This window comes from Giraffa tippelskirchi, chromosome 8, assembly GCF_054371585.1.
Source record: "Giraffa tippelskirchi isolate mGirTip1 chromosome 8, T2T-mGirTip1v1.2.pri, whole genome shotgun sequence".
NCBI classification, from domain to species: domain Eukaryota; kingdom Metazoa; phylum Chordata; class Mammalia; order Artiodactyla; family Giraffidae; genus Giraffa; species Giraffa tippelskirchi.
In genome coordinates, this window is record NC_137282.1 from 136,697,678 (window position 1) to 136,724,220 (window position 26,543).

General features: G+C 41.7%; 1 protein-coding gene and 1 non-coding gene across 2 annotated transcripts in view; both read left to right on the forward strand.

The window, feature by feature from the left end:
• Positions 1-26,543, forward strand: part of LOC145519017 (uncharacterized) — a 108,052-nt gene that overhangs the window by 12,703 nt on the left and 68,806 nt on the right. The window contains exon 2 of the mRNA XM_081524266.1: positions 13,658-13,764. Coding sequence (XP_081380392.1) covers positions 13,761-13,764 — 4 coding nt within the window. The 5' untranslated portion in view covers positions 13,658-13,760. The remainder of the gene's footprint in view (positions 1-13,657; positions 13,765-26,543) is intronic.
• TRNAY-AUA (transfer RNA tyrosine (anticodon AUA)) lies at positions 9,830-9,901 on the forward strand. Its single transcript has one exon. It is a non-coding gene; the product is annotated as a tRNA-Tyr (tRNA).

Below are 26,543 nucleotides of genomic sequence, written 5' to 3' on the forward strand. Positions count from 1 at the left end.
CAGCCTAAATATCTACCAAGAGGAAAATACTATAAATTAATTAAAATTAATATAAATATTAAGAATATCAATATATATTGTATTGATACAGTATATTGATACACACATCAATATATTGATACACACATTCTCATTTTTATTTGAAGCATTGAAATCGAGCAGGATCCTGTGGGGCCCTCTGGGGTACAAAAGCCTTTCCATATCCCCCATTTCTTTTTTTTAATTATTTAATTGGAGGCTAATTACTTTACAATATTGTAGTGGTTTTTGCCATACATTGGCATGAATCAGCCATGGGTGTATATGTGTCCCCCATCCTGAACCTCCCTCCCACCTCCCTCCCACCTCCCTCCCTCCCCATCCCATCCCCCAGGGTGGTCCCAGTGCACCAGCTTTGAGTGCCCTGTTTCATGCATCAAACTTGGACTGGTGACCTATTTCACATATGGCAATATACCTGTTTCAATGCTATTCTCTCAAATCATCCCACCCTAAATGGTCATCGGCAGACAAATGGATAAGAAAGCTGTGGTACATATACACAATTACTCAGCTGTTAAAAAGAATGCATTTGAATCAGTTCTAAGGAGATGGATGAAACTGGAGCCTATTAAACAGAGTGAAGTAAATCAGAAAGAAAAACACCAATACGGTATATTAATGCATATATATGAAATTTAGAAAGATAGTAACGATGACCCTATATGTGAGACAGCAAAAGAGACACAGATATAAAGAATAGACTTTTGGACTCTAAGGGAGAAGGCGAGGGTGGGATGATTTGAGAGAATAGCCTTGAAACATGTTTGTAGAAAAAGGCTTTACTCTCCTAGGCCTTTCCTGAGTTCCAAAGAGCAGATTTAAGCAATTGTTAACTATGGAAATGAGGGAATGCAGAAACAGAGGGAAAGCAGTTAAGAAACAATAGTGTAGCAATAAAAGAAACTCCTCATTCCTCCTCAAGGGAAATCCTTAGCAATCTGATAAGAATCTTTGAGTTGTTTTGCAGGAACTAAGGCCCCCACCCAGGTGGGGGAAGGTAACTACCTGCTAAAACCCTAGTTGGAACCAGAAGGTAGAAGATTGAGATTTTGGGTAACCACCAGACAGAAGGAAGTCATCCCCCTGCAGCTCTCCCCAACCAAATACTGCCTGTAAAAATTCATCCCTAAAAACCACTGGGAAGTTCAGGTCTTTTAAATACAATCCACTTGTTCTCCTGCTTGGCCCTGCAATAAACCTTTCTCTGCCTGAACTCTGATATTTGTGTTTGACCTCACTGTGCATCAGGCACATGGACTTGGGTTCAAGAACAATAAGTGTAAAATGAATGCAAAAATTGAAATATTTACAAAAGTAAATATTTTTTGTAAATATCACCCAGTCCCTAATAAGCACCCTAATAATATTTGTTGGTTAAAAAAAGGTGTTACTGAACAAAGTTCATGTGCCTGACACGCAGAGAAGCCAAATAAAGCAAAAAGTCAGAGTTTGGAGCAGAGAAAGGTTTAGTGCAAAGCGAAGCAAGGAGACCGAGTGGCTCATGCTCAAAAACCCCAGACTCTGCAATGGTTCAGGGGGCAAGTTTTTAACAGGCAATATTTGGGGTGAGGGCTGCAGGGTGTGTGACTTTCTTCTGATTGGTTGTTGATGAGGTAACAGGGTGGTGCTCCAGGAATCTACTCAAGCTTCTGCAGAGAAACACAAAAATATTGTTTTGTATATTCCTTGAGCAAAACCAGGACCCTGCCCCAAGGCTGCACTATTATTTCTTGACTGTTCCTCCCTTGTTTCTGCATCCCCTCTCTTCCCTGATCAGCAACTGTTGGAATCTATCCTTTGGAACTCAGGGAAGGTCAGGAGGCTGAATGAAGCCTGTTTCCTACCAACAAGAAACAGGAGACATGGAAAGAATTTGTACTTGGGAGCCCCACAGGTTCCTGCTCTTGGTTTCAATAACTCTCCAGGAGTACCTGAGAGTTAACTTGAGGTCCATAAATGACAACTTACCTCTGCCTTGCAGGAGAGTGCAATGAGTAATGGAAAGTTAGAGATTTCTTAAGTTAGAAAATTTTCTCTTATGTAGGGACTTTCCTATCCTTCACCTTGTATCTTCTAAGCCTCTTATAGAGCATTTAAAAAAAAAAAATCAAGCATGCTTTGAGAGCATAAAATGTGCTGATTTTTGCCTATCCTGACATCCCTAATTCGGGCCGTGTCCAGAAAATTTATTAACTTATGAATCTTCATCAGTGAAATTAAGGTGGTGACCAGGGAGATAATATATGTAGAGGAGACTGGAAGCTATATTTATTGGCATGAAGAATAAATTACTGTGTATATGGTAGTTGGAGTAGCCCTGGGGAATTTGCTTCCTCTCGAATCTTTCCTTCTAGCACAGTCTGAAATGCCACCTGAAAGGGTGATTTGTTTGGCCTAAGGCATCGCTAAAATATAAATACCCAGGATATAGACTAAGCTTTTCTCAGTTATAATTAGTTTATGGAGCGAGTCCTTTTCAATAATTCCAGGATCTGAGCCCAGACCCTGCTCTGTGGGAGAGTGAATGCCCCGTGGGGCAGGAGATGCTAAAGTGGCTGGTGAGGAAGAAATACACAGGACCAATGAGAACCCAGGGGAGTCTGACATGAAGAGGAGGGCATGGAGTTAGATGTCTAAACACATGGATTTAAGCCCTACCTGGGGCACTAATGGTTAACGGGAGAGGGTGCATGGAGAGGAAGTTCAGTATTGCCACCAACAGTCCTGTCTAATGGAAGCAAATTACTGCCACCCTGGGACAGGCGATGGATCCCAGGACAGCTGATCCCCAGGTCAGGTGGCTGTCTTTGAGAAGGTCTGGCACAAGAATATCATCCATGAAGAATAACTATGAAACTAAAGGAGACGATCAGTTCCAGAACCAAAACTCGTAGAGGCTTTTTTTTTTTTTTTTTGTACTTTTTAAAAATTTATTTATTTTAATTGGAGGCTAATTACTTTACAATAGTGTAGTGGTTTTGCCATACATTGACATGAATCAGCCATGGGTGTGCATGTGCTCCCCATCCTGAAGCCCCCTCCCACCTCCCTCCCCATCCCATCCCTCTGGGTCCTCCCAGTGCCCCTTGCCATGTGACTTGCAAGATCTCAGTTTCTGACCAGAGACTGAGCCCCTGGCCGGTAGTGAAAGCCGGGAATCCCAACCACTCGGCCACCAGGGAACTCCTGTTAAGGCAAAGTTCTGTGTCCAACACACAGTGAGGCCAAACAAACTGAAATGTCGGAGTCTGGAGCAGAGAAAGGTTTATTGCAGGGCCTTGTATGGAGACAGGTGGCTCATGCCCTAAAACGCAGGGAGTTCCCCAGGGGTTACTGGAAAACATTTGTAAAAGCCAGGTGGGGGTTGTCGCAGGGTCTGTGATCAGCTCATGCACAGTTCTCTGATTGGCTGATGGTGGGTGGGGTGATGTCACAGGAGTTAACTTTATCAGTCTTTTGGCTCCGGGAGGCCTGGGGCCATGTGCTCATGGCCCTCAAGTAGTTAACATCTTCCATTTAGGGAAGTTGGGGGTTCACATCTGCAAAACAGCTCAGGAAATTTGCATGAGGTACTTCAGAGAGGAGGTGAAGCAGAGGATGTGAGGAAAGCCTGTCCTGCGAAGGCCCTGTGGGTTCCTGCTCAGTTACACTCCCGCTCCACTTTAAAGGCTGGACTGAGAGAGGGACTTAGCAATGGGAACAAGCTGATGATCCGCAGAAACCCAGCAAGCAGAAACTACAATCAGCAGAAGCCAAGAGTCAGCACGAGCTACAAAAAGACCAATGAGTTTTTTGGAGTTTTTTCCCCCAAGTTATTAACCTAAGGCAGCAGAAGTAGCAGGAATAGCAGAGGCATAAATAAGAGTGAGACTGTCACCATGCATAACTCTTAGGAAGGACTAAGAATTCCCTGATGCTGGGGGTGTGGCTGGATGCCTGGGTTCTGTGCTGTATTAACCCCTGCAGAACCCAAAGAATGTTCTAGCATCCATAAAGCATGGCTGTCTGACTGATGTGATTGCACCTTACCTTTTCTGCTTGGACTGGGTGGACCAGTCCTATCACACACCCACACACTCCTCTCCACAACACACACACACACACACACACACACACACACACACACACACACACACTCATGCATATCCCCCATCGATGGGAGATACCAGAATAATCCTCTATTGGTTTCAGCTCCAGAGCCTGGTTAACTTGAGATGTTTCCTTGAGCCTGTTTTTTTCTAAAATGAGAGAGTTAGATATCACTAGACAGTCTCTAAGGTCCCATCCAAATAGTGCCTTTAGAATTTTATGAATCCAACTAAGATGTGAAGAGATTAAGGTTTGTTGTTGTTGTTCAGTCACTAAGTCACGTGTGACTACAGTAGGCCAGGCTCCCCTCTCCTTCATTGTCTCCCGGAGTTTGCTCAGATTCATGTCCATTGAGTCGGTGATACTATCTAATCATCTCATCCTCTGCCACCCTGTTCTCCTTTTGCCTTCAGTCTTTCCCAGCATCAGGGTCTTTTCCCATGAGTCGGCTCTTCTCATCAGGTAGCTGTGTTTTTATTATAATGCCTTCTCCCACACTAAGGGAGCTAGCATCTAAAAATTTATCTCTTCTTCACCGTGGGCTTTCCTGGTGGCTCAGATGGTAAAGAATCTGCCTGCAATGTGGGATACCCAAGTTCTCTACCTGGGTCAGAAAGACCCCCTGAAGAAGGGAGTGGCTACCCACTCCAGTATTCTTGCCTGGAGAATTCCATGGACAGAGGAGCCTAGCGGGCTGCAGACCATGAGGTCCAAAGAGTCGGAAACAACTGAGCGACTAATACTTTACCATGGAAATCCAGTGAATATTGTGGTTTGTCACGGCAAGACAACAGGGGAGAGCCTGAGATAAGTGGTGTGTGGGGAGTGGGGTAGGGGGGTGGGCGGCGGGAAGGGCTTAGGAGTGGAGAGATGGAGAAGTAGAAATTAGCTCGAAAGACAGGCTGGGAGGCAGAGGGGGCTGAGGCAGTCAGGACTGAATTAGGAAAGCTCGAGGTTTGCTGCTTTCAAACTAGTCCTAATTACATTATTTGAGTGTATGTAATGGGTCTGGTGCCTTTTCTCCAAATGATGTTGACACATGTCTGCTCAAATAAATTAATGCTCCCGTCACTATGGACTCATTTGGTTGGGAATGACAAGAACACATGCTGACTGGAATAGAGACGAGGAGAGAGCACAGCAGCGGGGAAAAGAAAGACAGAGACATTATACAATTGATTAGACCTTCCCTTTGCCACAGAATAACATCCAAACTGCCAACTATGTGCCGTCCTGGCCCTGCTTCCATCTTGGCCTTCCCACTGCACATCCTGAGCCAGCCATGTTAAGTTTCCTAGTGATTTAGTTCTATTTCATTTTACCTTTTGCCTTTGTGCATTCTGTCCTCTCTGCTGCTAAAGTCTTGACTCCCTTACCTATGCAGTGAACAGCTATTCCTGGGGACAACCACCACGTGGAAACTAGAAGAGCACTCCCTGTGCACGCCCACCATGCAGGGCGCTTGGCTCCCTGCAGCCCCCACAATAGGAAGCACCCCTTTTTCCTGTGAATCTTGGAGAAACGGGCTGGTTATATAGTTATATAGCCATGGAATCATCCATTTGGCTTAAGGATTTGAGATGAATTTCAGCTTTCAATACCATCCATTACCAGCTAAACTATGATTTTTTTCTTTTTTTGAAAAAAATATACAATCTTTAAAAAAATTTTTAATCTAATTAACTTATTCATTCATTTTTTTGACTGCATTTGGTCTTTGTTGCTGTCCACGGGCTTTTTCTGGCTGTGGCTCACAGGCTCTAGAGTGTCAACTTAGTTGCTCCATGGCATGTGGGATCTTCATGGGCCAGGGATCAAACCCATGTCTCCTGAATTGTCAGGCGGAATCTTAACCACTAGACCACCAGGAAAGCCTTATATTTTTTCTGACTGGGAGCAGTAGGATGAAATTGAACTATTTCTGTGGTTTGGTATATCATTCTGGGCCTATATGAAACTATGAGTTTAAATGAACTAGAAAAAAAGAATCCTTTTTGACTGTGGGTGTTGCCAGGTTATCTGGAGAAAAGAGTGATTATCTACTTTAGATTTATCTTAGGAAAAATAAAATGTCCAGCTCCATTGTGACAACAAAATAAGGAGCAGTTGAGTCATCGCTGTGTTTGTGGATGGCAAAACAAAGGATCTGGCTTCCACTTGGTGACGCCCCCTTTAAAAACATACAGATAAATGAGTGTAGCCTCTCTGCGGCTGAAAATACTGCACTCAATTTTGTTTTACCTAAAACACCATTTTCTCTTGAGAATTCTGACTTTTTTTCTATAACTGATGGCCAGTGGGGATATTTTAAGAGAAAGGTGAGGGTCTTTCTCTCCTTTACCTGTTCATGGTACTTTAGTAACATGCAACCAAGCTCCTGTTCTAATGAGTGTTATTTGAGGGAAAGGTCAGAAAAAGGAAAAAAATGTTCACGCCAAGCTCTTCCGAGTGAGATAAAACTTACACCCGGAAGTGAGAGCACAATTAAGACAGAAAGTTGCTGAGTTGCCCCTGCAGGTGTTGAGGAAGTTCCGAGAAAGGAGAGATCAACTGGGACAAGAGGAGTCAAGAACGAGAAGGAAGAGAGAATATGTAAATACTGATTTGAGTGTCTGCTCTAGTTTTTTCATTCTCACAACAACTTGAAAATTATGTATGACTTTCCCTATTCTGTTTAGGAAATTGCAGCACAGTGAGATTTCAACCTATGCCCAAGTTCATGCAGCTAATGAGCAATTGAATTTAGATTAGAGCTTAGGTTTGTCTGTATCCAAGGTCCTTGCTCATCCCACCCTTTCTTGAACCTGAGACTTGACGAATGACTATGAACTGGATGGGTCATGGTATTAACATCGGGGTGTTGCAGGAAGGGGAACTCCTTCCAGGGCCCAAAAGGGGTTCTTGTCTAACACTTGGAAATGAGTTGTCCAAGGAGACGCACGAGCTGACAAAGCAAGAGACTTTTTTGGGAAGGGCACCCAGGCAGAGAGCAGGAGGGTAAGGGAACCCAGGAGAACTGCTCTGCCACATGACTCCAAGCTTCAGGTTTTATGGTGATGGGATTCATTTCTGGGTTGTCTTTGGCCAGCCATTCTGTCTTTGGCCAGTCATTCTGACTCAGGGTCCTTCCTGGTGGAAGGATGCCAAGCCAAGATGGATGCCAGCAAGAAGGATTCCGGGAGGTGGTAGGGCATGTGGCATCTCGTTTTGACCTTTCCCGAACTCTTCTGGTTGGTGGTAGCTTCTTAGTTCTGTGTTCCTTAGAAGACTTCCTGTCCTAAAATAACTTATGCAAATGGTTACTATGGAGCTTGGCCAGAGTAGGAGGTTTCGATCAGTGAGCTTCCCCTAAGAGGGGTGTTCCAGGGCTAGTTCAGTGGAAGGAAATATAGTTTGGACTGGTGCTTTATGAGGGCGAGTCCTCTTTTTTTTTTTAAACTTTGGAAACTGCTGCATAGAAATACGCCAAGGAGAGAGACAGCATCCCAGTGACCTTCTTCCTTTGGGAACTCTCCTGATGATCTGCTGCCACAGATTTTTGTCTTGACAGATTTGCGGAGACAGTCCATTCCAGTGCTGGAAAGTTCCAACAGCTTCTTCATAATTTTATGAGCAGATGGCAATGTTTGGACCATATTTCAGGACTTACAGATTTTGTCCAGGAATTTTTATTTTCATTTTCTGGCATTAATTCACATGATCTATGACAGCTTGCCTTGCTGAAATATTTTCTTTTTAAACTCTACCTTCCCAGTTTTGTCTCTATCTGACGGAGGCACTGGCCAGTTCAGACAAATAAATAGTCATTTTCATAATAGTAATTCATGCCTAGTTTTTACAAAAGTAATTCAAACTTTGATTTCTGCAGAAATTTTCAAAGTCCATCTCAAAAGTTTATCTCCCTAATTCTGGTGCTATCTCTGTAAGATAGACAGAATGGAAAGGAGAATTAGCAAGGATGGTTGCCCTGCTAGTCATTCATGCATATGTTATCTCATTGTATCATCATCATTAATATTATGGGCTCTCAAACACACAGACTAGGACTAATAGGACCAACCATACTCCGTTTCTGGTACACTATTGATGCCACCAACCACATCGTACCTTTTTAGTTTAATTTTATGCATTTATTTTTGTCCTCTTCATCTTCCATACTCAATGCCATTTGTCACCTCCTCGCCCACCATTCACATCCATACTCCTGTTTTTAATGTCTAGCATTCTATCATCCATGCCTTTAGTCACAAATTCTGTAACAATAGGAAGCATTGTTTTATGTTTTACATCAATTGCATTGTGATAAATATTTCACTGTGCTTTTAACTTTTTAGGTTCAATAGTATATTTGTGAACTGTCCTTCTTGATATGTGTGTGTATATATATATATATTTATATTATATATTTATATATTATATATATATTTATATTATATATTTATATATTATATATATATATATTTCCTTCTTTCTGATTTATAACCTGTATTTGATAATATGCATATACCACACATGTTCATCCTTTCTCTGTTCAACTTTTAGGTTGGTTCCAAATCTTTACACTGATGAACATTAACAACAATGCTGCCATGAATTATCTTCCCCTGTTTCATGTTGTGAAAGATTTTCTAAGGTACCCAAGCATGAAATTTCGTGGGTTATAGGCTAAATGTGTACCAAACTGTTCTCCAAAAGCTTATAGTCTCATCAGCAGTACGTGAGGCTTTCTGTTTCCCCATTTTCATCAGCATTTGACTGCCTACAACTCAACTTTGCCCCTGTTGAGAGTAAAATGGAAACTTATTTTAATTGCATTTTTTATGACTGCTAATGAGGTTAATTCTTTCCTCATGAACTCACTAGCTGTAAGAGTTTTCTCTTTCTGTGACCTGCTTAGGTCATTCATTGCCCATTTTTCTAAGAGATTTCCCATCATTTTCCTGCAGACTTACAGAAATTCTTGTGTATTCTAGATGTATATCCATTAACAATGTACAATATTTTATTATTAATCTATTTTGTAAATTTAGCCACCTGATGTGAAGAGCTGAGTCTTTAGAAAAGACCCTGATTCTGGGGATGATTGAAAGCAAGAGGAAAAGGGGGCGACAGAAAATGAGATGGTTGGATAGCATCATCGACTCAGTGGACATGAGTTTGTGTAAACTCTGGGCGACAGTGAAGGACAGGGAAGCCTGGCATGCTGCAGGTCATGGGTCGCAAAGAGTCAGACATGACTTAGCAACTGAACAACTTTGTAAATATTTTATTTCAACTGGAAGTCTTTAGTTAACTTCCTGTCTATCACCCTTCCTTGAACAAAAACTTTTTAATGTAGCAAAAAACAACAAATTTATCCCTTTACAATTTTGGAGTTTTGCTTAAAAAATCAGTGTACTACTTGTACTTCCAAAATGGCAGCATGAAGAGATCTGTGGATCACTCCACAGGATACAGCTATAAATGATGAAAGTTATCTAAAATAGCCATTTATATAATCGAAGAAAACAAAGAAACTAATTTTAAAAGATCCATGTATCCTAATGTCATAGTAGCACAACTTACAATAGCCAAGACAGGGAAGCAATCTAGGCGCCCGTCAAGAGAAGAAAGAATAAAGAAGATGTAATATATATATATATATAGAATAGAATATTACCCAGTCATAAAAAATGATATCTGCCTCTGTAACTGGACTTCCCTGGTGGCTCAGATGGTAAAGCACCTGCCTATAATGCGGGAGACCCGGGTTCGATCCCTGGGTTGGGAAAAAGCCTTTGTAACAACACAGAAGTACTTAGAAGGTATTATGCCAAGTGAAACAAGTCAGACAAAGACAAATACCATATGTTTTCACTTATATGTGGAATCTAAGTAAAACAAACAAATAAATGTAACAAAATAAACAGGCTCACAGATACAGTGAACAAGCAAAGTGGGGAGATGGAAGGGGGAAGGGAAAGACAGAGGTAGAGAATTAAGAGGTACAAACTACTATGTATAAAATAGATAAACTACAAGAATATACTGTACAACACAGGAAATAGAGCCAATATTTCATAATAACTGTAAACGGAAAATAATTTGTAATTCTGAATTACTATGATGCATACCTGAAACTAACATAACATAATGTGAATCAGTTCAGTTCAGTTCAGTTCAGTCGCTCAGTCGTGTCCGACTCTTTGCGACCCCATGAATCACAGCACGCCAGGCCTCCGTGTCCATCACCAACTCTTGGAGTTTACCCAAACCCATGTCCATCGAGTTAGTGATGCCATCCAACCATCTCATCCTCTGTCGTCCCCTTCTTCTTCTGCCCCCAATCCTTCCCAGCATTAGGGTCTTTTCCAATGAGTCAACTCTTCGCATGAGGTGGCCAAAGTATTGGAGTTTAAGCTTCAACATCAGTCCTTCCAATGAACACTTAGGACTGATTTCCTTTAGGATGGACTGGTTTGATCTCCTTGCAGTCCAAGGGACTCACAAAAGTCTTCTCCAACACCACAGCTCAAAGCATCAATTCTTCAGCGCTCAACTATCTTCACCGTCCAACTCTCACATCCATACATGACTACCGGAAAAACCATAGCCTTGACTAGACGGACCTTTGTTGGCAAAGTAATGTCTCTGCTTTTAAATATGCTATCAGCTCTACTTCAAATAAATATGGAAATTGTCCTAGGAGCAGAGAGCCACTGAAGAAATATTCACTCAAGAAAATACACTAAATCTCAATAATAACTACATGAGTCTGCAGTATTTGAGCCACCGCTGCACCCTCCTTCCCTCACCCATGTCTCTTCAATGACCGAGGCTCCAGTCCAAGGGGATGTGGCAAAGGAGGCTCCCTCTCCTCTCAGCTTCCATCGTGGACCACAGTACCTCACCAGGAATGACAGACCTCCAGAATTCCTCTCTCTTCCCTGGAAGAAATGCCATCAGCACCTCCTCTTGCTCACATGAATCTTAATCATTACTACTCTCAGTCATTTTCAGTTTTTTATTTTGTTATCTGACACCAAATCCCCTTGAGATGGGCAGACTGTGTTCATTCTCCCTCCTTTAAAGGTAAGGAAATCAAGCCTTAAAGATGTTAATACATATTAACATTTATAATAATACATTATTAACATTTATAATAATAAATCATCAATAATCAGTGATGTAAATGCTGCTAAATGTTTAACAAGTTTTCTAGGGAGGGACATGGATGAAGAAGTTCTGAATGATTTGTTGTTATTCAGTTGTTCAGTCGTGTCTTTCTCTTTGCAGCCCCATGGACTGCAGCACACCAGGCTTCCCTGTCCATCACCAACTCCCAGAGCTTACTCAAACTCATGTCCACTGAGTCAGTGATGCCATCCAACCATCTCATCCTCTGTCATCCCCTTCTCCTCCTGCCTTCAATCTTTCCCAGCATCAGGGTCTTTTCTAATGAGTCAACTCTTCGCATCACCTACTTCAATACTTTCGCCAAAGTATTGAAGCTTGAACTCCAATTTCCATAGTGTAAATATTCTCACTACAGCAAATTTCAAGCTACCGACAGGATGTCCCTGAACTTGAAACAGAGCAGAAATTGACCATGAAGAGGACTCTTGGAAAGGAGGTGGAAACTGATATTTCTGAGTATCTGTTATGTACTGGGTAATCTACAAGGTGCTTCCCCAACATCATCTTCCCTCATCATGATAATAAATGTTTGTGGTAGGTATTCATTATCCCAATTTTAAAGCTGTGGAAAATAAGACGTAGGGTTAGGTAACACGCCCAAGGTTGTTTACTAGTATAAGGGGTTATATTTTGGCTAAACCATTGGGAAACCCTCTCTGCTTCTTCTTCTTCTACTTTCTTTTTTTTTTTCTTTGCCACATCACGTGGCATACAAGATCTTAGTTTCCTGATCAGGGATCGAATCCATGCCCCCTGCATTGGGAATGTGGAGTAGTGGACCCAGGAAAGTCCCTCCTTCTCCTTTACTTTTCAACTCTCCTCCTATATATTTAAGTTCTCTGTCATTGACCTTTGTAAAAGTCCTATTTTTACCTGGATTGATATGCCAGTTTCCTCAAGGCTCTGCCCAAGACCAAAGTGATACCAGCTGGACTTAACAAAGATGCCTATAGCTGCATTTCTTGCTCCATTGAACATTATGCGTTCTTATAAAATATTTTAGGATTTACACAGAACAGAAGGGCCAGGGGACGAATACAATACAAGTGTCTGTGTGGTCACTCTGGATCTAAGACATCCTTCTGCAGGCTTGGGTCTATGGCCAGCATCAATGCAAGCAGGACACATGGAATAAGACAGCATCAGTGGTGTATCTGGGATAGGAAGAGAAGCCCATCAGCATGACAGAAATTTACATGTCATTAAAACTCATTTCCAGTAACCTCAGCTACAACCAAAAATGAGTTTATAAGCAAGATGTTTCAGGGAAAAATGAAACCAAATAAGTGGGTGAGGAAGGCAAGGGACTATTTTTGAAGCAAAATTTCATCTTCAAAATCTAATTATGAGTCTAATTAGTAGACAGTAGTTTCTTCTAGCATGTAAGAGAACAGTTCCTACTTTCTCCCATCTGAACATACAACGATGTTATCAAACTTGACCTTCTCTCTCCCTGGAGTGTCAAAAACAATGACAAGTACTCATGACTGAGTGCTGCGATGCCTCATATGGTTTACCTGTGTGTCTTCTAATTTTTAAAACAACTCAAGACGTTTAATAGCATAGCCCTATTTTGATCTTGGAAGTAAGACTTAGATATTTAAGTGACCTGCAAAGACCTCAGTTGGGATTCGAATCTGCGTCTACTTAACCTCCAAGCATACGATGTCTCCATCACCCCATCCTGAAACGCAGGACCCAGACCAAAGCTTTGCTTACTCAGCTGCCTCTCGGGGGCCCCCTTTCTGCCTTCTGTTTCTGTGGTTCCCTGTTTCCTTGTGTGGCTGGTCTGTTTGATACCAATCTCAGTTCTGAAAGCTGGGTGAGTGGCACCTGGCATGTGGGCACACAGATAATTAAAAGACACTTTCCACCTGTCCTGTGTTCTCTTAGGTGAGGTAAACAGCAGCTAATGAAGCTTGCTGACGTCCAGGTTGTAGTCCTAGGGAGAGGCGTGGTGCTCACACACCCATGTTATAGATCAGGCAAACAGAGGACTAGGGAAAGAGGCAGACCTAATCAAAACAAATGAGCAGGAAGAAAAGCCTAACACGTTGTCCTGTGGCCTCATCCTTAGAATCTGTTCACATTGATTACCTTTGAGGTCATGTTATTATTCTAAAAGTTGATATCTAGTGATCTATTTCAGAACTTTTGCAGATGGACAGATTATCTGAGTCAGATGAATACTTTTTGCCCAGACTGTTCAAGATCTAGTTAATACAATTCTGTGCTCCATTTTATGGTAGAGAATGCTCTATGTACCCAAGAAGGGGACTTTGGATATATTTTTATATATGTGGGTGTATATATATATATATATATATATGTATTTTTTTTTTTTGCAAAGATAACTGAAGTATGACAGTAGACTGCAGCACTGGAAAACTTCTAAAGGTAGATGAGGGAACCCTTCCTGGTGAAAGAAACATTCACAAAACGCCCTGGGATCCATGGGTATGTACGTTTTAGTTTCAAAATATAGTGGTGACATAGCCTATGACATAAAGAATTTGTGAAATCAGAATATGAGCTGTTCTCTAGTGTGTGTCAAGGAGCCCGAAGATGTATGTTTTTGCCCATCTGTGGTGACTCTGAGCCATTTTGATTTCAGTGTCCTTGGGAATACCAGGTGCTGCATGAGTCACTGATTCAACACGTTTGTTAAGTATGTACCGTGTGCAGTGTCCTCTGTCACAATCTGCAGATTTAACAGGGAACAGGACAGATGGTCCGTGCCTTCACAGTGCTTACAGTCCAGGTGACAAGTGGATACTGTTCAAGTAATTACAGGAATACTAGCGTTATTAAAGATAGCCACACCAGATCTAACTGGGGTAGAGACAGCTATAATCATTCTAGAGAGGAAAAACCAAGACTCGAGGATGTCTTCACAGACCTAGAAAATCTGATTGACCTGGACTTGATCCAGATTTTTCACACTCCTGTATACAAATGTAGGAAAATCAGGTTCAATTTATGTCATTTTAATTGACAGGCTGTACCAGGAATATATAAAATAAGTGGGGAATTCACCTGTGGTCCAGCAGTTAAGACTCAGAACTTTTGAAGCTGGGGTCCCAGGTTCAATCCCCGGTCAGGGAACTAAGATGCCACAAGCTCTGAGGCACAGCCAATAAATAAATAAATAAATAAATAAATAAAAGAGCTGCGCTATTCATTTATAATGTTGGGTCAGGATTCCAGGGCCTCTCAGAGCACAGCTGAGATCGGTACGCAGAGAGAACAGACTATGCTATGTAGCCTGACTACAGCTCAAAACTGTGTTTGTCCTCACTTCCTATCTAGTTAGGTAACCAAGTGGCCCTAACCTTTCCCCTCTCCAACAGCAATATTCCTTCTTTCTTTCAGTGATTCATTCAAAACATTATAAACCTAATGTTGATACACTTCAATTTATTCAGTTAACAAACTTCAGCTCATGAACTTCACTTCAGTTATATATCAGACATTGTTCTAGGTCCTGAACATACAGAGGTGAGTGAAAAGGACAATGTCTCTACCCTCCTGGATTTATAGTCTACAGTTTAGTAATCAATAATTACATTAAGATAGCCAGTAGCTGCTTTCTTCCCCAAAAGAGCATAAAAAAGCAATTCAGGGATGACTTCCCTGGTGGTCCAGAGGTTAGGATTTCACCTTCCAATGTAGGGGATGCAGGTTTGACCCCTGGTCAGGGAGCTAAGATCCCACATCTTTGAAGCCAAAAAAATAAAAAAAAACCAGCATAAAACAGAAGCAATATTGTAACAAACTTCAATAAAGACTTTTAAAATGGTCCACATCAAAAAAATCTTTAAAAAATTCAGAGAGTTCATGTTCCCATTATCTACTATAAATTCCCTTCCCATGTTCTATTAATCTTGCCCACAGTCAGTGGTCTATGGTTGAAATATTTACATAATGAACAGACTGAGTCATGTTAGGAAGATCTCCAAGCCTAGTTCTGTAGCCAAACTTCTGGTTAGTCCTTCAAGTCAGGACTAACAAATTGCTTGGATGGAAATAATAAAAGTTGATCAGACAAGGATGTTTATTAATTACCAAAAGAAAATTCAAAAAGGAAAACAAAATGGAAGGCAAAGCTCTTGTCCCTGTAGAAGTACATCATTTAAATCACAAATAAAGCAGGCAGAAGTAACCCATGGATGAGTATCAACCCGGAACTCTAGTTGTGATGACAAAGTTAAGAAAGAGTCAAATGCATTCAGTCAGCAACTGTTTACTAGGAGCTGATTAGACACCAATTTCTGTTCTAGGTACAGAGAACAAAGCAATGCAGGTAGGCAGTATACCTGCCCTTGTGTCTCCTTTGTTCCAGTGGGAGCCCAAGGCAAGAAATAAATTATTGAATAAACTTGTAATACAATGTCAGATGTCTAGATAAAAATAATTTAAGGTAAAGGAATATGATTGATTAAGGATATTATTTTATATAAGGAAGTCAGAAAAGGAGGGGACATGAAGTATGAGACATGAGAATGTCTGGGGGAAGAAAATTCCTAGAGGGGACAAAGGCATGAAGTGTGGTTGATTAGCATTTCAAGAACCAAAATAAAAACCATGAAGATGGAAGGGAGTAAATGGAACTGCATTTTTCAGGCTTCGGTGCCCCTGCATTCCTCTAGCAATTCTTTCAAAAGATATTGTTTTGATACTCCATCTGAGAGCAGGAGAACAGATGTTAAAAACATGGGTGGCCATCTACCATTAATGGAGTTAATTATAGGAGCACCATGGGGAAGTTTAGATTTAAAGTGTGCATTATTATCCTCCCCTGCTTTCTTGTCTCCAAAGGCCTACACTGCAAGGCCATGGAGCAGAGGGAGCCATCAACCTTGGTGAGATTTACTGCTGTTCAGAGGATTCCTCCTTCTTGATATCCAATTAATATATGCAGAGTACATCATGAGAAATGCTGGGCTGGATGAAGCACAAGCTGGAATCAAGATTGCAGGGAGAAATATCAATAACCTCAGATATGCAGATGACACCACCCTTAGGGCAGAAAGTGAAGAAGAACTAAAGAACCTCTTGATGAAAGTGAAAGAGGAGAGTGAAAAAGCTGGCTTAAAGCTCAATATTGAAAAAACTAAGATCATGGCATCCGGTCCCATCACTTCATGGCAAATAGATGGGGAAACAGTGGAAACAGTGGCTGACTTTATTTTGGGGGGCTCCAAAATCACCGCAGGTGGTGACTGCAGCCATGAAATTAAAAGACGCTTACTCCTTGGAAGGAAAGTTATGACCAACCTAGATAGCATATTAAAAAGCAGAGACATTACTTTGGCAACAAAGGTCCATCTAGTCAAGGTTATGGTTTTTCCAGTGGTCATGTATGGATGTGAGAGTTGGACTATAAAGAAAGCTGAGCGCTGAAGAATTGATGCTTTTGAACTATTGTGTTGGAGAAGACTCTTGAGAGTCCCTTGGACTGCAAGGAGATCCAACCAGTCCATCCTAAGGAGATCAGTCCTAAGTGTTCATTGGAAAGACTGATATTGAAGCTGAAACTCCAATACTTTGGCCACCTCATGCAAAGAGCTGACTCATTTGAAAAGACCCTGATGCTGGAAACGATTAAAGGCAGAAGGAGAAGGGGACGACAGAAGATGAGATGGTTGGATGGCATCACTGACTCAATGGACATGGGTTTGGGTAAACTCCAGAAGTTGGTGATGGTCAGGGAAGCCTGGAATGCTGCAGTCCATGGGGTCACAAAGAGTCGGACACAACTGAGTGACTGAATTGATGATGCTTTTTTAATTTTTTGTGGATTTAAATTAATGTTTATGTTTTTAAATATTTTATTTATTTATTATTTTGGCTTCCCTCGGTTTTAGTTGTGGCTCATGGATCTTCACTGCAACATGTGTGCAGGATCTAGTTCCCCGATCAGGGGTTGAACTCTGGGCCCCCTGCTTTGGGAGTGTGGAATCTTATCCACTGGACCACTACGGAAGCCCCATTGTGCTCTCTTTGTTTATGATATTTTACTCTTGAAGAACTGACTCATTAGAAAAGACCCTGATGCTGGGAAAGATTGAGGGCAAGAGGAGAAGTGGGTGGCAGAGGATGAGATGACTGGATGTCATCACCGACTCAATGGACATGAGTTTGAGCAAACTTGGAAAGATAGTGAAGGACAGGGAAGCCTGGCGTGCTGCAGTCCATGGGGTCATAAAGAGTTGGACACGACTGAGAGACTGAACAACAACAGCTCTTGAAATTTCTTCAGAGCAGACCCTATTCATTTCTGTTGTCTCTGCAGAAAATGCCGCGGGCTAGCTCTCCCTAGGAACACATATCAGGAAGTGTCCAACTGACAACCTTGACACACCAGGTCATGTTCATGATCTTTGTAGCCCTTGTCCTCATAAATATAATGCTGAGTGACAACTTAACGCATGTTCTTCCTCACAGTTGGAAATCAAAGTCATAATGGTTCCCCTGGATTCCATCTTCCCACACCGCTGGTCACCTGAATTTAAGAAAAAGAAGTTGCTAGAATAACAGGAAAAGAACAAAGATGTCTGCGAGTGGGAATACAGCACGCCATTACTGATGTGTTTTTAGGTTGTTAACTCAGTGCCGGAAAGGTTACTTCCTCTTGAGCTCTATTGCTTGTACTGAAGGTCCTTTGACATTAGGAAAACAGTCAGTTTGGTTAAACTCCTGGAGAAAGAAGAATCTTTTGCCATGGATGTGGTTTGCCTGAGTTGGAAATTTTGCCATAAATAAAATAAAAGTAGAACTGTATGTAAAAATAGCTAACTTGATCAAGGATTATGAAACTGTACTAAGCCTGTCCACTAAGCCTTAAAAATAGAAATAAATATCTGTTCTTTTCTTCATGTATTCTCAATAAATCCTTACCATCTTATATCATTTTGCCCTGATCCTCTTTTCTTCTTATGTTTCAAAGAAAAACCCTTAACCCATTGGTCTCACTCACTTAACTCAGCCCTCAGAATTTTGTCTGTTCATAGATACTTTGCTCTATGGAATTTTGGGGAGTAAAAACCCAGATTCTGCAAAGTCATGGCAATGAACTAGACCTCAGTTTCTCCCTCCCTAAGCTGACAGGTTCACTGGGCTAAAGGCATTGCCTCTTCATGGACCTCGGTTTCAGCCCTTTCTTGTGTTTTTTTCTTTTTCTTTTCTTTAATGACAAAAGCTAAAGAGCTAATAAACTGATACATAGTGCCTCCAATCCAGAGGGGTGAAATAGGTTATCTTTAATCTGCACAGATTTCCTGACAGTATGCCAGTTAGGAAGTAATCAAATGGCCCTTTTTGCCTGAGGTTTTTAGTTGCCATCAAGAGTTTCTTGATCATGTAAATCCTATCATTTTCTTTGCTGACAAGATTAGAACTAGCAACCTGCTTTCCCATATCAACAGATACAGTTACTGTTTCAGACAACTTGCCCCTGGGAACAAATTCAAGCTAAGGCAGAGGTTTCTCACACACTGTACATTGTTTTGAATTTGCAGTCTGCCTGCACATGCGGGTATTACCTAATATTGCTGCCAATTCCCTGAGATTATTCTCTCCAGCATCACCAACTAATAGGCGCTGCTGTGTTATAGGGCTTCCCAGGTGGCGCTAATGGTAAAGAAAGTGAAAGTGAAAGTCACTCAGTCGTGTCTGACTCTCTGCGATCCCATGGACAATACAGTCCGTGGAATTCTCCAGGCCAGAATACTGGAGTTGGTAGCCTTTCCCTTCTCCAGGGTATCTTCCCAAACCAGGGATCGAACCCAGGTCTCCTGCATTGCAGGCAGATTCTTTACCAAAGTGGTAAAGAACTTAACCTGTAATGCAGGAGACGTAAGGGACGCGGGTTTGATCTCTGGGGCGGGAAGATCCCCTGGAGGAGGAAATGGTAACCCACTCCAGTATTCTTGCCTGGACAATCCCATGGACAAAGGAGCCTGGTGGGTTATGGTCCATGGCCTCAAAGAGTCAGACATGGCTGAAGCAACTTAGTGCGCTGTGTTATAGGATGTCCAGTCCTTTAGCAGTTTCCAGACAAATGTCACTCACACCCAGGCATTTTGTAACTCCAGAAATACCAATTAGGCCCTGTCATGGATTATCTTCTATTAATTCCTAGTGAGTGAGTGAGGTCACTCAGTTGTGTCCAACTCTTTGCTACCCCATGGACTGTAGCTTGCCAGGCTCTTCTGTCCATGGGATTTTCCAGGGAAGAATACTGGAGTGGGTTGCCGTTTCCTTCTCCAATTAATTTCTAAGTGATTCCTTAATACCCACCACCCATTCTCCCTATCTATTCTGCCCTGGAATGCTATGCACACTTTCCCCCTGTTATCTGCAGAATTGTTGCTACTGTTTATTCACTAAGTCGTGTCCAACTCTTTTGCAACCCCATGGACTGTAGCCCACCAGGCTCCTCTGTCCATGGGATTTCCCAGGCAAGAATACTGGAGTGGGTAGCCATTCCCTTCTCCAAGGGATCTTCCCGACCCAGGGATGAAACCTGTGTCTCCTGCATTACAGGTGGATTCTTTACCACTGAGTCACAAGGGAAGCCCCATCTGCAGAATAGTTGTTCTTTATTCAGATTTTGGAAACTTATTTCATTTTGAAAAATAATTTTAACCAAGCATCTTCTCAGTAATGGTGGGTCTCACCCTATAACAATACCTGTACAGGCTACTATGAAAATAAAGATCCTCCAGCTCACAGTAAAAAGTAAAGAGATTCCATGATGAGAGTGTCTGGGCATCTCTGTGTGAACTGGAACCATATGTCTCTTTTTTTTTCTAATATTAAATTTTTCCTTTGGCTGTGCCAGCTCTTAGTTGTGGTACTCTGGGTCTCCAATCTTCACTGTGGCATGCGGGCTCTTTAGTTTTGGCATACAAACTCTTAGTTGAGGCATGTGGGATATAGTTCCCAGACCAGGGATCAAACTTGGGCCCCCCGCATTAGGAGCGCCGAGTCTTAGCCACTGGACCACTGGAAAAGTCCCACTGCTCTTTTATGTAAGACTGGATTACACAGATATAGGGATCTTACAGAGACTTACAATCCAGTCTTTGGGGGTAACAAGCATCTCTTTCACTGGTTTGCCACAGCATCTGTGGCTCCCATCACTGTATTAAATAAATAAATAAATTGATTTAGTCACTCAGTTGTGTCCAACTCTTGCAACCCCATGGACTATAGCCGGCCAGGCTCCTCTGTCCATGGGATTCTCCAGGCAAGAATACTGGAGTGGGTTGCCATTTCCTTCTCCAAATAAATTAAGGGTGTATATATACTCCTCTCGGAGTGTTTAAACATGTTACTGGAAAAGACTAGGCTGTTGAGACGTTGGTGCAAATTATCTTAGCTGCCCCTTTGGAAAGATGGGAGAAGAGACTGAAAGAACACCAGAAAAGACAGGGTTGGTTACATTATGGAAGGATTGGGAGAGAGTAATATAGTTACTTGAAAATTGAACTGTTCATGGTAAAATGGGCAATAATGGGGCAGCTCAGTAAGGAATGACTCTATTAGCTTGGGCTCTTTAGATCATAAGAAACAGACACCCAAATCAAACTAATTTAAGAAGGGAATAAAAATGACATGTATTGGTTCACTTATCGAGGAAGGATTCTGGGGCAATGCGCATGTCTGAGAAGTAAGCTGCAGGAATCTGCTGTGAGGGCAGAGGGTCTCCTAGACACCAGGACTCACCACCTCTTTTCCATCACCCATTCCTGCTTTTTTTCCCCTTGGTTTTATCCCCCACACAGAAGAGAAGCTGGCTTAGAGGAGCCCTAGCCTTAGGCCCAGACACAGAGAGGACTTCTCTCTGTTCCCAAATGATTTTCAAATAGGGCTCTGGTTGGCCTTGAGTGGGTCACATGACCATTACTGCATCCTGGGGCCGGATGGGGGAGAAGCCCCACCAGAATAATAAGAAAAAAAAAAGGGAACAATTACCCAAAGAAAAGGAGTGCTGTAATCTAAAGAAGGGGGATGAGGAAATATGGTAAGCAGATGAAACAATCCATAGCTGTCACCAGTCTCCCAAGCCACTCTAGATGGCCTGAGAGCAGGAGGTACCCAGAAAGATGGAGTGCTGACAGTGATGCAGCAAAGGATGTACCCAAATCTTCGAGCACAGCCCTCCTCAGCTACAAATAACACTAAAAATTTCTGAGAACAGAAAGCAACCACTAAAAGGCAGATGATATCGGGCTGAGAGCAACACAAGATCTTAAGGAGAGAAATAAGCAAATTATGTATCGTAAAAGAGAGACGTCACTTAAATATCACAGAACGGTATGATGGCTCAGTTCATCTTAGCATCTTTCAACTTCCCCAATAAAGGCACTCAATAGATGAATTTTGAATGCATGAATAACTTCATATTTCATATTTTCAGGTATAGCTTTCAAAGATGGATTACCTCAACCACTTCCATCAGGAATGTGAACCAAGAGATGTCATTTGGAAAAGTCAATCCTTGTCTCAGCAGATTTGCACCTTCTGGGTACCTACCAAACTAATAACAAAACTTCAAATGCTGTATTTTCTGAATTTTTTAGAAATTATGAAGCACTGGAAAAAATTATCTTTTAAAGCACTCTGATCTTTAATTATTTTAATCATACCATAGATGGGTAGCTCTCCTTCTCTTTTCTTTTTATGACTACTCTCAAGCCCCAAATCATTCCAAGATAAAATTTCAGGAAAATGCACTAGCATTTTCACCTTGTGAAAATTCTCGTAGAAACTCATCCGTGTGAGAAGGATGGATCCAAACGCCATGAAAGCAGTTGCTTTGTGGAGTCCCAGGGGATATAAAGGCATAAACATAAGCCTTCTGGTGTTTGGGAATCACAGCAGCCAATATAAATAAATCATCTGTAAAACAGTAACTTGAAAAAATGAAAAAATACAAATACAAAATGAGAAGGTGAGGGTGGGACGTTCTGGGAGAATAGCATTGAAACATGTATATTATCGTATGTGAAACAGAACACCATTCCATGTTCGATGCATGAGACAAGGGCTCAGGGCCGGGGCAATGGGATGACCCAGAGGGATGGGATGGGGAGGGAGGTGGGTGGGGGGTCCAGGAAGGGGAACACATGTAAACCCATGGCTGATTCATGTCAATGTATGGCAAAAACTATTACAATATTGTAAAGTAATTAGCCCCCAACTAAAATAAATAAATTTATTAAAAAAAAAGAGAAAAAATACAAATGCAGATAGGAAAATGAAAAAAAATTACTTTTGCTAAAATGTTTCTCAAACAGTTGAGAAAGAAGACAAGGGGATAGATAATAGATTGGATAGTTTTAAAAGGCCATGAAGGTGAAAGTGTTAGTCACTCAGTTGTATCCAACTCTTTGAGACACCAGGGACTGTAGCCCCTCAGGCTCCTCTGTCCATGGGATTCTCCAGGCAAGAATACTGGAGTGGGTAGCCATTCCTTTCTCCAGGGGATCTTTAAGAAATCTTAGTAATAATTTAAGTATATTTTTTGAAATGTCAGAATATTTACCACAGAAAACCTCTGTGGTAAATTTACACAATCCATGTTGATTATTTGCCTGCCATTAAAATTCACACACACACACACGATTTTTCAGGCCAGGTCTTTATAAAATTTCTTCTCGAGAAGACTTACTCAATGGAAAACCACATTTAATTATTGGATTATTTTATCCAATCTATGGAAACCAGGCAAAACGCTCAACTTTTTGGTGCAGACATACTTCTGGAGTCTTGCCCTCAACTTTGGATGGAATGGCATTGACACAGTTCTATCCACAAATCTGAAATGCCACCTAGGTGACAGTGTTGAATGAGCTGACTGCCTTTGACGGCCACCTCAGAAGCTGAGTGGGCTTCCCTGATGGCTCAGATGGTAATGAATCTGCCTGCAATGCAGAATACCTGGGTTCCGTCCCTGGGTTGGGAAGATCCCCTGGATAAGGGAATGGCTACCTATTCCAGCATTCTGGCCTGGAGAATTCCACGGACAGAGGAGGCTGGTGGACTACAATCCATGGGGTCACAAAGAAGTCGGACCCAACTCAGCGACTAAACACTTTCACTTTTAGAAGCTGAGTAACACAGATACTATATCTGTGATTTGAAAGTGAGATCACTGCTGTATTTTCCAGTTTGGGAGCGTAGCAGAGTAGCAACCTGAATCCAGGAAAAGAGGAGCCACAGAAGCTAAGAGGACCATGTTAACTTTTGATTCTAAAGGGGTACAGATCTGAGACCTCCCTGGTTGTCCAGTGGTTAAGAATCCACCTTCCATGCAGGAGATTCATGTTCGATCCCTGGTTGGGGATCCAGGATCCCACATGCCACATGTGGCCACTAAGACTTAATACAACCAAAAAAATTAAATAAATAAGCACAGGTCAAATGAGTTTTTTCTTCCTTTTTTCTTTCCCTCGTTCTTTCCTCTCTTCCATCTCACAAATTATCTGCTTGTGGAGCTTAGGCAAGCTTTTTTTTTTTTAATTCATGTAAAGTACCAAGAATTTCCCCACCTTTGAATCCTAGAGCAATTAATCAATTTGATGGAAGACTAGGATTCGACTTATTCCAAAACCATCTGGAAAATCATCAGTGTCCTGACACAGCTATCTTTACTGCCTTATGAGAAAATGAGATGTGGTAACCGAATGACCTTTTGTTAAGCGGTTGATCCATTTCCAAAATATTATCCTAATAGCTTAAGAAACCATTAAGAATAAGTCCTGCAAGTCCTGCTTGAATTGAATGTCAAGGATACAAAAGCCACATGCATCCTTCTCTTCGAGGATTAATCCATGTGGCACATATACTTTTTCTTGTCTTCTTAACTCATGGAGAGCTGAAATGTTAGAACTGGTTGTAAAGGGTGTATTTCTGAAAAATTCATGCAGAAGAACAAGAATCTGAAGGGTCAGAAGGGTCAAACACTGACTGGGGTGTTACAGAGTCAAGCTGCTATTTTTTTCCCCTGTGATTCTCTTAGCTCCGAAAGTCAGGTTTGTTTTTTTTTTTTTTTTAACTCAGTTTTAATCCAATTACCTCTTTGTTTGTTCAGATTGACTCTTGGCTAGGGTAACCAGGAGCTTTAACTTCTTTCCAACGTTACCTCATGTTTTTAAAAGCATCTTTAAAATCTCAATGTCTTAGAAGATCTGCATGAATATCGAAATGTCTCTGTGTCTATTTTGAGAATCTGGTCACAGTGAGTCTTGATCAATGCTCTTACAATGATCAATATAGTCAGCAGAAGCAAAACCCAAATGCTTGACCAAGTGTTTCTAATAACATTAAAAGTAGCATTGAAACATGTATATTATCATATGTGAAACAGAACACCATTCCATGTTCGATGCATGAGACAAATGCTCAGGGCTAGGGCAATGGGATGACCCAGAGGGATGGGACGCGGGGGTGGGGGGGTGGTTCAAGATGAGTAACACATGTAAACCCATGGCTGATTCATGTCAATGTATGGCAAAAACCACTACAATATTGTAAAGTAGTTAGCCCCCAACTAAAATAAATTAATTAAAAATAATAATAATAATAAAAAAAAGAAAAGTCACGGGACAGCAAATCAGCTTGTTCCTTGAAATAATGGCTGTACCTTGCACTTGGAAAGCATACTTAGTGCCTGCTTTTATTAACTAGATTTCTGATTATACATGTGTGCTCATTTGAACAAGTGAAAGCATAGTGAACACATGCTATAAAAGTATAGTAAACGTTAACAATCTCGCCCCTCACCATCTTCATCCCCACTCGGCAGCCAGCACACCCCACTCCCACTTTCAGGTCAGCACTTCGAATGCCAATCAAGTTAAGGGCTCATGGATACCTGCAAGCATCCTTTAGTTGCAGGCTGGATCTCAGGGAAGACAGGAAGTAATCTCAGGGGTCCCTTTTCTTCTATAAATGGAAAGCTTGGGATAGATGTCACCAGACATACCATGGGGCTGTGCTCCAGAAGAAGGATCCTACCTCTATCACTCTTCCTTTTCATGGGGCAAGTATTGGGATGTGCTTGCAAGTAGGAAAAAATAACTTTGCCTTTGGGTACCAAAAGGGTAAGCATAGATGCTAACTGTTCCCAGGTTTCTAGGACCATTATCTGCTAGCACCTGATAGCCTTGTGAGAAATTGAGTTGAAGTCTCACCACCCCAACTCCAAGGAGGAGCAGTCCTTGACTCAGCCCACTTACTGCCAGTGACGCTAAGTAAGACACAGGGACCAAATCTCCAAGCTTTCTGCTTGTCCCTCTAGAATAACTTATCTTAAAAGCTTTCTTTGTGTTTATCCCTGCATGCATATTTGTATCTCTGTGTAGATGTTGGCATTGATGTTGTGTGTATCAGTGTGTGTATATATGCATTCTCCATATATATATATATATATGTACGTATATATATACAGTATATGTGTATGATACTCATAACACATATTTGAAGGGTTTTTATTAAATTTTATTGCAGGATAGCTGCTTTACCACATTGTGTTAGTTTCTGCTGTACAGCAAGGTGAATCAATTATATGTATATGTATGGCCTCTCTTTTTTAGATTTCCTTCCCATTTAAGTCACCAAGGGGCATTGAGTAGAGTTCCCTGTGCTATACAGTAGGTTCTCCTTAATCATCTATTTTATACACGTGCATGCTCAGTTGTGTCCAACTCTTTGCAACCCCGTGGACTACAGCCCGCTAGGCTTCTCTGTCCATGAGATTTCCCAGGCAAGAATAATGGTAGTGGTTTAGTCACCAAGTCATGTCCAGCTCTTGCAACTCCATGGGCTGTAGCCTGCCAGGCTCCTCTGTCAATGGGATTTTCCAGGCAGAAATACTGGAGTGGGTTGCCGTTTCCTTCTCCAGGGAACCTACCCGACCCAGGGATCGAACCCTCATCTGCGTCTCCTGCTTTGGCAGGCGGATTCTTTACCACTAAGCTACCTGGGAAGCCTATTTTATACATAGTAATGTATATATATCAATATCAGTCTCCCAATTCATCCCATTCCCCCTCCTCCTCTTGGTAATAAAGGGATTTTGCGGGGGAGTGGGCTTTTGTTTTGGGCTACAACTTACGGGATCTTTGTTCCCCAATCAGGGATTGAACCCAGGCACCAAATCCTAACCACTGGACACCCCAGGGAATTCCTTTAAAGGGGTTTTTAATATTATCAAGACAAAAAAG